Raw genomic sequence first — 11,519 nt, 5'->3', positions numbered from 1 at the left:
TACTTTTGACCTACCCTTTTTTCCCCTCTCATCACCGTAAACCCTACTACTTACCCCCTACACCAACCGATAACCCCCTTATCTCACCACACCCACCACCCTTACATAATCGATTTCATCACCCATTCAATCATATTTCCACTTAAAATCGGGATTTCACTGTGGGGATCAAGGTTCAATCAAAATCTTTCTATTTCTTCGTGTTTCTAACGAATCCAAGGTATGTTTTCCTGCAAAGCTTTTCTTGTATTTTAGTTTAGTAGTCGAGTAGTCTGTTTGGTTTGTTTATTGAGTCAAGTTAGTGAGGTCTCTGTCTGCAGTCGTGTCCGTTTAGGTCTGTGTTCAGTCCGGTGTCGTGGTCGGGTTAGTGTTGGGTGTGTGTCACTTGTTTCGAGTCCGTTAGTTGAGTCAGAGTCAGTGTCAATCTTTGTTAGAGTCCGTTTGTAGAGTGCTAAGTCCTTTGGGTCGTTTCAAGTTAGTGTCAGGTCAGCTTTGATGTCTTGTGTGTCTCATATTGGTCTGGTATGTTGGCTTCGACTCCCCAGAGGTAATTTTTGAGTCTGTTTTGTGGCTGCTAGGATTATCATCTGCAGTGTAGAGTCAAGAAATAAGTCTGTGAGGTACAATTTGTCGCGTTTCGTAAGTGGTTTTGAGTCGTGTATTTAGCGTCATATGTCTGCGGGTCTATTGTCAGTCAGTCAAGTCAGGTTTGTGGTAGTTTCAGTCGTCTGTGTCATTGTCGAGTTTTCAGTGTCAATTATGTGCAGGTTCGATTGTGATATCGGGCAGGTCGGTTTATTGTGTCCGTAGTTTTTTTGTCGAATATGACCAGGTTTAATATTAGAGTTTAGCATGTTTGCGGGTGGCCTGGGTTGGTTTGAGTTACTTGGTTTGATTTGATTTCGGAAATGATTAATGATAGGAGGGGGTGGTTGTTTTGTTCTGATCGGATATATATTTTAACTTGGGCGACGGGGTGGGTTGATTAGGTTGCTTTGAATATTGCGGGTGTAGTTGATATAGGCGTAGTAAAGCTCTAGTGTGGGGATACGGGTCAAAACTTTTTGACGTAAAAATGTAATTTATCACCAAACACTCGACTCGTTTCCGTTGCTTCCACGTTTATGCTTTGTTTGATGATTTATCAACACTTGGGATTGCTCGAGGGCGCGCAAAGTGTCGATGGGGGTAGGGTACATTAAGTCTAGTTTAATGTAGTTTTTAGTTTTGTTTGGGTTTACTTACACGTACAAGTGGTTTAAGCTCGCCCGTACTCAATCTCCATTCGGGCGAGTTTAACTACCACTTAGCAATTGTAAAAGGTAACCCGCTTGTGTTAGAATTAGCCGCGAATGAAATGCTATATGGCTATTTTTTTCGAAAAAAATTATAAAAATCCAAAAAAAATTATAAAATTCAAAAAAAAATTAAAATTTTAAAATACCAAAAAAGAGTTTGTTATTACTGACTGTCTTATTGTTTTGTCTTGAAATTTATCTGTTTTACAGGCATGGCTAGTAGTTCTCGCCGAGGAAAAGGTAGGAAGACAGGAAAGGGTCAGGCGGGTGAGGATGCGAGAGTTAATCCGGAGCCTCCAGTTTAGGCAGTTGGAGAGAGCAGTGGTGCAGCTGGGCAGCAGCAGGAGTAGTGTGTGGATGGCACGAGGATGCAGAGCAGCAGCTGATGATTATATCTTTTGCTGATTATTTTTATTTTATGCTGTTTTGATCCTCACTTTTGGTCTGTACTTATATTTACACACTTTAAACAGGTTGGTTAGGGATGGCTGGGTTGGTTGATGTGATGAAACTGATGAACTGCTAATGAGTTTGATATATATATATATATATATATATATATATATATATATATGATATGTTTTGGTAGTTTGTTTGATTCAGATAGGTTGGTTGTGTTAGCCGCGTTCATTCGCGTGTCCGAGGTTAGAGTTGTTTGATGAGCACGTTTCGAATTGGAGGGCTTATGTGGAAATGACTGGCACTTTGACAGTCTCACATACTCAGCTAAGTTGTTTCCCTTTTTGTTGTTGTATTTTTTTATTTATTTCGTTATCGTTTCTAGTTTCTTAGGTAGTGTTGAGTCGTATTTCTGTTCTTGCATTAGGGACAATGCAATCTCTAAGTGTGGGGATGGGATACTTGTAAATAATCGAGTCTTAAATATATTAAAAACACAAAAAAATAAAAAATACAAAAATACAAAAAAATTAGAAAATTTTGAAAAATCCAAAAAAATTGAAAAATCAGAAAATGTCTTTCGAATAAAAAAGAAGTTTGCAATTAAAACAGAAAATGATAGAAAAGATGATTTTTTTTCTCGGGTTGGAATAATAATAATATGAGATTAAAATAAATTGAGCTTGCGTCTAGTTAGGGATATGTGGATAGGCCCGGGTTTGGTTTTAAGTCCCTTTGAGTTAATACACCTTAATTGTCGGTCTGCTAGTGGGTTTTCGCCTGGGAAATATGGGAAATTAAAGTTGCCGATAATAGTATAAGGGGCACCGTTATAAGTTAAAACCGTTAGAGTTTGTGATCATGCGAAAAAAAAAATTGAGCTAGAAACTAAATGAAAGTAGTGCATTCCTATGTAGTCTGGGCTGGGGATAGCGACTCTACAGCCGGATTACCGCTAGGGTGTGTGAAATCGACAGTGCAAAGAAAAGAAAAAAAAGTACTGAAGCTTATGTAGTCTGGGCTGGGGATAGCGACTCTACAACCGGATTGCCTCTTGGTTAGGGAAAGCATCGTCTACGCTCATGAAAAAAAAGAAAAAAAAAGAGCAATTGAAAAAAAAAATCTGATTGTAAACTCTCTTGGTTTTGATATAAGACGGTTGGGAATTGGTCCAGTGATCGTTCCTTTAGTCCTATAAGCTTGAGGCGGGAGTAGGTGGACTGTAGATTCTAGCGTGAGACCCTAGGAAGACTGACCGCACTTAAATTAAATTCACATGATAAGGGCTTAGGATTGGATTCGGGTTTAAGGGGACAAGTATATTCGCAATCACAGCTACGCAAGCCTTGGTTTTAATTAAATATACCTATGTTTTTGACCCGAGTGATTATTTGTCTCTGATTCCATTGCAAAATTCTTTTTCGAGGACGAAAAAAGAGTAAGTGTGGGGATGTTTGATGTATTGCAAAATACATCTTTTATTCGTGTACAGTTTGTATAGTTTTCGTTATAGTTAGTTTTGTTTTTCGTTAGAATATGCATACTATTGATCAAATCGTGTTTCGCAGGTCTTGATGTTTAAAATATGCGAGAAACCGAGTGGAATGAGTTAAAATATTGGAAAGTCAAGTCTTGGAGCATGTTGGAAAGGTCGAGGAGTTGAAATAGAGTTAAAGAGCTGAAATATCACTTTCTGGCACCCCGTGAGAAGTTTCTGGCACCCAGCGAGAGACTGGAGATGTTACAAGAGAAGAAAAACAAGGTGGCACCCCGCCACCCATTCCTTCAGTGGGTGGCACCCAGCCAGAAGCCTATAGCTGCCAATTTATGCGAATTTAATAAAGGGGTATTATGGAAAGTCATATATAAGGATCTTAAACGTAAAAAAAAAACCCTAATGTCGAATTGGGGACTTCTTGGGCGAATTATTGAGCATTCTTGGAGCAATTTTGGAGTTCTCGAAGCATAGGAATCATCAGTACGAGTTCGGGGAAGAAGACTTGAAGATCTAATCGGGTTTTCTAGTTCTTTGTTACAACTTTTCTTACGAAACTTGTTATGATGAATTCGTGTTTAGACATCTTTGATTTGTTTTCACATTTTAGTATGCTTGGCTAAATTTATAAACCGCCTAGACTTGATGAATGGATTAATATAAAGTTTTTACCGTTTTCGTTATTTGCATGCTTATTATGGATTGATTGTGTTTAGTAAAAGGTTTGATTTAATGATTTGATGTATATGCATGCTTTGAGTTGGTTTATTGTTATTATTTGCTTCATATGATTCTTAGTGACGGTCTATATCACAACATAGAGTCGTATTAGGGTTTAGGATTTTGGTGAGTGTCTATATCACATAAGAAAACCTTAACTCTTTAGGGAGAATTGCGCGATAACCCCTAGAAGTAACTGGTAATAATTTGCTAAGTCTTAGTGTTCTACTAGTCCTAATACCTGGAAAGTGAGGGGCTATTGGTAGGTCTTACCCGGCGAATTGCTTTAGATAGTCCTTGGAAAAGGTCATGTCTTGGTTTACTTTTCGGTTTTATTAGTCTATCAAGTCAAGTTAATTACTTCAAACTACCCTAGATCTATGATTGGAAAAGAGTAGGTCAATATTAGGGTACTTACACAATAATTAGACAACAGGAAAGGCGTCTAATAACCGGTAGGATTAACGACCTAGGTAGTTCCACAGGTTTCTCCATGAGAAGGGTCGAGGGGCTTAGTTGGTTCTTAATAGGTTTAGTACTTTAAGATCTCGGTTCCATAATTCATGTGTTTAACTTAATCGGTAATCTCTAAAAAACGATCCAGGATTCTTGTCTAGGTGGTCTCACTCTCATATAAGAAAAGTCCTCAGTCTTCATTCGTCTTTAGTCTAGCTTTAGTTAATTTAGTAGTTTAATATAGATTTCCTTAGTTTTCTGTAACCACCCACCCCCCCCCCAAACAATTAAACAAGTTAAGTCGTGTCTGTCAGTGTCTATTAGAGTCTAGTTTATGTGATACATAGAGTCTCGTGGTTCGATATCCGGACTTCCTAGGGTTATACTACATTGATCGGTACACTTGCCGATTGTGTGGGTTAGGTCGAGTCTAGAATTAAAGCTTTTTAGTGTCTAGCTTAGAGAGTCTAATTTAGTTAATTTTCATAGTTTGTTTAGCACACATCAACACAACAACCCAACAACTTTCGAAAACAAACAGAATCAGAGTGATATCAATCTGAGCCTAGAAACGGGTTCAACATACTCTGATACCAATTGTAACTCCCGAAAACCGGATCTAACAATGATATCACACCAAGTTTGATTGGTGGCGGAATCACACAATCAAACTGATTTAGTAACAATCACAAGAAATAAGATGAAACAGAGTAATTGACCAAAAACTTAACTTGCATACAATGATAATTGTCAGATACAAGTTATAGCATAAACAATCAAAGTCAACAACCTTAACCTGAATAACTAAACAAGTACTTATAGGGGAGGTTTAGCCCACAACTCCGCGTAAATCTAAGCCCACATTGTCTGTTGGAAGACGCTTTCGTTTAGAGTACTCCCCTAATGACAGTCAACTGTCGTTTGAAACCATTTTCAAATGACAGTCAAGTGACCTTTGTTTTAAATCAACTGTCGTTTGAAACATCATTCAAATGACAGTCAAACAACCATCATTAAAATCCACTTTTGTTTAAGACTATTTTCAAATGACAGTCAATTCACCTTCGTTTAAATAGTACTGTCATTTGAAGTATCTTCAAACGATAGTGAACCACCTTCGTTTGATTCTCACTGTCGTTTGGCTTTGAGAACTTGAAGGGTTTTTCAACAGCGTGTTTGTTTAGTGATCCTGCCTTCGAAAATTTTCATAATTTTAATCTTTCGAACAATATGGGTACGAATCCTTGGGATTGGGGAAACAACGTAAACCAAAGTAATACTCCACAACAAACAAATTCGTCTGTCGCAACTTATTTACAATCACTTATACATCCAAGTAACCCACAACCACAACCGAACGCGTCCAACACATCGTGGGTTCAATCTCTCATACCTTCAGAGTCTGCAATGATTTCTGCAAGCCAATGGCCATTTGTCGCAAATTTGAACCACATTATTCAAAATCTACTGATAAGTGAGAATGAAACCGTAAGCAACAACCGTCCACCTAAGCTTCTTCATTTGGATGATTATTTAGGATGCAGTGGTAGATTCACGTGTACCCTACCTAGACAGTGAGGGCTTTGCCATTCTAAAATATAAAAAGCATGGGGTGGTGGGCAAGGGCAAGGGCAAGGGAGCATGTTAGTTTTTTAAATAAAAAAATTTGTTAAATTATCACAAAATCACTTGGTCAAACCCCAAGACAACAACCCAAATGTGCCCCCACTCCCAGGAGAATTATGTTGTCCCCAAGGGGGCAACGCCGCCCATATATCACCACAGGGTGGTGTTTGGCACGTGTGGGGGCTTGCCTTCCCCCTTTCCATACCCCACACTGTCCAGCCTAACAACATCTAACGTATTATCGTTCATTAATAGTTCATATTTGGTCTTAATGGGTTACATCGGGTTGTGGTGAGTTATGTTAGACCACGATGAGAAGTAATAAATCACACATGTTTTAGTAAACCATATTAGGTCTTGATACTTATGATGACCTTCAGTGGACCACTATTAGCTTTATCGTGTCATATTGTGTTTTAAAGAGTTACATCAGTTGTTTTAAAGGAATATAGTGGGCTTTATGATTATGATATATTGGGCCATGTAAGGGTACGTTGGTTTGTAGTGAGTCATGTTAGACCAACTGAGCATCAAACAGGTCTTAATATGATCGTACTGAGTCTTAATAATTTTGATGGCTCTTAGCAGACCATGATTGTGTCATGTTGGATCTTAAAAGGTTGTATTGGGTTGTAGTGAGTCATGTTAGACCATAAAGAACAACAAGAGATCGCATGTAGACTACTACATTAGGCCTTCTCATTTATGATGACTTGTAGGCAATAATAAATCTAACTTTATTATGTTAGCTTTTTTTAAACTAAATGTAATGAACCAAATGATACTAACTAAATCCTATACAGTTAATGAACCGAATGATACCAAACGAATCACCACCCACAACGAAGTCGAGCTTACCTTAACTCTAGTTTGTAATCACGATAAATTGTGTTAATTTTGTTTATTTATTATACACATTTTAATTTATATGTTTGTAATATAAAATATAATTTATTTTATATAAGTTTTAAGTTTACATTTTTGTAATATAATATACATACCGGATAATATTATATACATACCGGATCATAATTACAAAAAAAAACTAAATCAGGTTTTATATTAATTGTTATATTTAAAATAAGGCATTTTTATAAATTTACATCCACAAATTTATCATTACCTATACCGACGACTGGTCGGGATTGGGCGGTTGCATCAAAGAAGCTTTCTTGTAGTGTAATTTACGGACAAAGTAACAGATTATACAAAATCCCCTGAGGTTAATCAGTGTGACTAAAATAATATATATAAATAAAAGAATTAAGTTTGATCTGCGATTGTAATTTTAGACGTCCTTTTGCTTTCTAATAACTCACGTAACTTGTCATTTTTTATAAATCTTTGTAGTGAATTATCGGTTGAGAAGTGGACATGTTGTTTGAAATACGAATTGAATTTATATCCAGTAATAACTAGTTGTTGTAAAAGTAGCCGTTTGAAATATAGTCATTGTACATAAGAATTAAAATTCAATTTTACTATTTCATTTGATTTTATTATTAACTAAAAATTCTGGATAGCGAAATAAAAAATAATAAAAAATAAATAATAAATAAGTTATCTTGTTATGAATTTAATTATTTTTAATATTAAATAAAAAAATAAATAATACCATTAAGTAAATAAATTAAAAATAGTTTATATCAAATAAAACGTAGGTGATGACATGATGGTTTGGAATGGTTTAGTGTATGGGAAGAAGTAAAGTTTGGAATGGTGGTGGTTTGGAATGATGTGTCATGTTGACTCGGCTAGTCTAGAGTTTGTACCAGCCTTAGCATTGTGGATGCTCTTAAGCAACATTGAAATAACAAACCTATCTCAACCACAAGTCGTCGCCGGAAAAGGGTTTGAATAAAAATTTATTTATTTAATGAGAATAAATTATTGTAAAAGAAAAATAAAACCTCTATCCCATCATCAGGAAAGGTTTTAGCCATGGCGTCACTTTTTCCCTCCTTGGTCGATTTCACCCGCCTAACCTTTAGCATTATGGATGCTCTTAAACAACACTGAAAAACCTATCCCGTCGTCGGGAAAGCGTTTGAATATAAAAAAATATTTAACTTGAATAAAAAAATTGGAAAAGAAAAATAAAAACCTCTATCCCGACGACCCTTCGTCTGACGGGATTTTAGCCATGGCGCCAAGTTTTCCCTCCTTGGTAGATTTCACCCGTCCAACCTTAATTTGATTACACGTCGTCAGGATGGTTTGATTGCCCATGTACTGGCGACAAATCTTCGGCAAAGGTTACCTATACTGACGTGTTATCGGGATTGGGTGGTTGTATCAGAGAAGCTTTCTTGTAATGTAATTTATGAACAAAGTAACCGATACAAAATCCACTAAGGTTAATCAGTATGGCAAAAATAATATATATTTACCTGGAAATAAAAGAATTAAGTTACTTCTGCGATTGTAGTTTTAGGCGTCCTTTTGCTTTCTATAACTCACGTAACTTGTAAACATCAAGATCATATGGTCCGGAATATACCAAGACAACAAATCCATATGAAAATATTTAAAATATTCCTCAAACCACACCAAAATATCAAATACATATAACAGGCAACATCCACATATATTACAAGTAAACTAGGAAAGGGTTCCGGTTATTACAACCAAGAACTTCGCCTGCACTTAGGGAGCGTTTGGTTCGCAGGAATTTAATGGAATTTAAGGGAATTGGAATCTGAATTCCATCTCTTAATATGTTTGGTTCACAGAATTTGATGGAATTGGAATCTCAATTCCAATCTTCATGTGTTTGGTTGACAATGGAATTGAAATTCGAATTAGGCATGAATTCCTTTAAATTTCTTTAGCTAAAGGAATTCAAAATCCTTCCCATATGTGAAGGAATTAAAGTAAATTAATAGGAATCTTCGACCGTTTCGACCCGAACGGTTTAGACCCGTACCGTTTTGATCCGAACCGTTTTGACACGAACACGAACCGTTCCGACCCGTACCATTTCGACGCAACCGTTTCGAATCGAACCGTTTTGACGCGAACCGTTTCGACCCGTACCGTTTCCGCGCGAATGGTTTTGACCAGTAACGGTTCGAATTGAACCGTTTTGACGCGAAACCATTTCGACCCGTACCGTTTCGGCGCGAACGGTTTTGACCCGTAACGTTTCGAATCGAACCGTTTCGATGCGAACCGTTTCGACCCGAACCGTTTCGAATCGAACCGATTCGATGCGAACCGTTTTGACCCGTACTGTTTTGGCCCGAACCGGGGGTTGTGGGTGACGAGGTGATGGATTCCAATTCATTTGACAACCAAACACAACAAAAATGGAGTTGAGATTCCAATTCGCAATGTTTTATTAGTTTACAAATTAACTAGAAACCAAATGCAACGTACTTTATAAAGGAGGACATGAATTCGATCTTGATCTCATAGATTTACTTTGAGATGTGAAGGTGTTGGTCCATGAGAATCATTTTAGCTTCACACTGTGGTTTCATAAGCAAGTGTTAATACATTATTATTATTATATGTATAATAGGAAATCAATATTAGAGGGAAATCTAAATGAACTTACTTCAGTACTTGAAGAACGGATGTGATTCAGGGTTCATTTAGATGAGCACGCCATTTGTTAATCGACGGCAAGTCGTTTGTACTCATACGTGAATAAACATTCCATTTGTCATGAAGGGGGCTTTCAAGAAGGGTTTTGATTATCTCCTTAGTCTCACCTAGAAGTATGGCTGCAGCTTCAACACTTGCCTCTATCACACTAGTGTGACATTTCTTTGCTATGACTTGGGGTAGGTTGGTGAGACATGCAGCCATTACGTCAGCGATTATTGATGATAATTCATCAAATAATCTCTCGTTGCTATCCTTGTCACCGGCACCAGACATTGAGTTCATACAAACAGACATGAATTCACGTTCATCATCTTGACTTCCCAACCCTTTCTTGATCTTGATTTTAGCTTCATCCAAGAACAAGTTAACAACTTGCAGTATTGTATCTACTTGAGAAGTAGTTGTATTCACTTGAGAAGCAATATCTTTCATCCTGATTCCTAACCATTTGTGGCGGAGATCAACGTCTTCCCACAGCCAGACAGCCTTGCAGCCGCATTTTCATCAGTAGCATTGAAGTTTTCTTCCACAAGTGTGACATATTTAAGACCTTCCCTCACACTTTTCAACAAGCTTTTAACTTCTGCCTTTTTGATGTTAGGAAGAGTAACGGCAATGGTTGTTAGCGTTACCACCGGTAAGCTCCAGCAATCTTGATAAACTTTGTTGTCATACCTCCTAACTCCTTGATAACCATTTGTAGATTTTTCAGTAAATAGCTTCATGAGATTTTCAGGATGCTTCTTTTCGCTCTTTAGAATCAATCGGTCAAAAGACTTTCGAAGACCTTGAAGTGTTTTATCAGCAAGCCCGTCTTCATTTTCAAGTTGCACAGCATATTTGCGTTCTTCCAAGTTCCCAGTCCGTGTTCCCTTTGACACACACACCACATCTAGAACAAACGCTGTTATCTTGCATAGTACCACAACTATAATCTGAAGTAGTATACAGAATCTGAGAATCAGGTTTTTAATCTTGAGTTGGTGGCTACAAAATCGGAGTGAAATACTAGACATTGTACCATGATAAGAAATCGTGGAATTGTTCCAGTCTTGTAACTTTTGATACCAGTATTTCTCTACTGTAAAGACGAGCTTAACATGCCTATATACTACACATCTACAAATTGGTGCAACTGTACCTAGTACGACGCCGACAGATTGTACTACGAAAATAAAAATCATTGACCACTTATAATTGGAACCATATTTGCGATCCCCTTCCTTGATTATTGCGAAAATGATAGTTACAGCGTGAATGAAGAGGGTCAAAAGACATATTACCCCAGAAGCAGTGGTTGTCACAGAGCAAACTGACATGAATTGGGGGCTGCCACTTCCTGCCATGATCCAGTATTTGCTAACTTGCTGATGTAGCTTCTCGAGGGTTAAGAAGTTTCCTGTTGACGTAAAGCTGCTTGTTGGTACTTTTGTTGTATACTATGTTTTATTTTTGGAATGGCTAAAGATGAACTTGCGTATATTATCAACAACAAGAGTAGCAAAATTACATAAATTATGGCTATAGTAACATAGCTAATTGATCCTATGACCTTTACCTCCATTTTCTGGGTGTTAGCAGTGAGATTTCCTATGGTTTGGTTTGCCACTTCAAATAATTCCCGTGGACCATTTCCACGGGGAGAGAGACTTGCAAGAGGTCTATCGACCTTTTTTCCTTTCTTTACAATAACACCCGTATTAATTTGAACGCAAACATTGATAACCAAGGTGATTACCATAACACCCAAAGCTGTGACGTTTGCCAAAAGCTCTTTGCTGGTCATGGTTGCTAAACAAGGCAAGAAATTAGCCATCATGGTGCACATAAAGGCCATGCTTCCAAGCTTTGCCACTTGGTCCACAACACCAGGCATAGAACCACTTAGATCCACCGGTAACTTCATTGCAACG

At 37.5% G+C, this 11,519-nt stretch overlaps 1 protein-coding gene across 1 annotated transcript; it reads right to left on the bottom strand.

Annotated features, from left to right (window-relative positions):
• Positions 1-8,571: 8,571 nt before the first annotated feature.
• Positions 8,572-11,252, bottom strand: LOC110940649. Its single transcript, XM_022182202.2, has 3 exons — positions 11,165-11,252; positions 9,554-11,005; positions 8,572-9,464 (listed from the first exon to the last, which is right to left on the bottom strand). The coding sequence occupies exon 2, from the start codon at positions 10,950-10,952 to the stop codon at positions 10,047-10,049; it is 906 nt and encodes a 301-aa protein (XP_022037894.1). The 5' UTR covers positions 10,953-11,005; positions 11,165-11,252; the 3' UTR covers positions 8,572-9,464; positions 9,554-10,046.
• Between the last annotated feature and the right edge of the window lie 267 nt (positions 11,253-11,519).

Source organism: Helianthus annuus, chromosome 5, assembly GCF_002127325.2.
Source record: "Helianthus annuus cultivar XRQ/B chromosome 5, HanXRQr2.0-SUNRISE, whole genome shotgun sequence".
In the NCBI taxonomy this organism is placed as follows: Eukaryota; Viridiplantae; Streptophyta; class Magnoliopsida; order Asterales; family Asteraceae; genus Helianthus; species Helianthus annuus.
The sequence above is the reverse complement of the archived record's forward strand: the minus strand, read 5'-3'. Positions and strand labels throughout refer to the sequence as shown.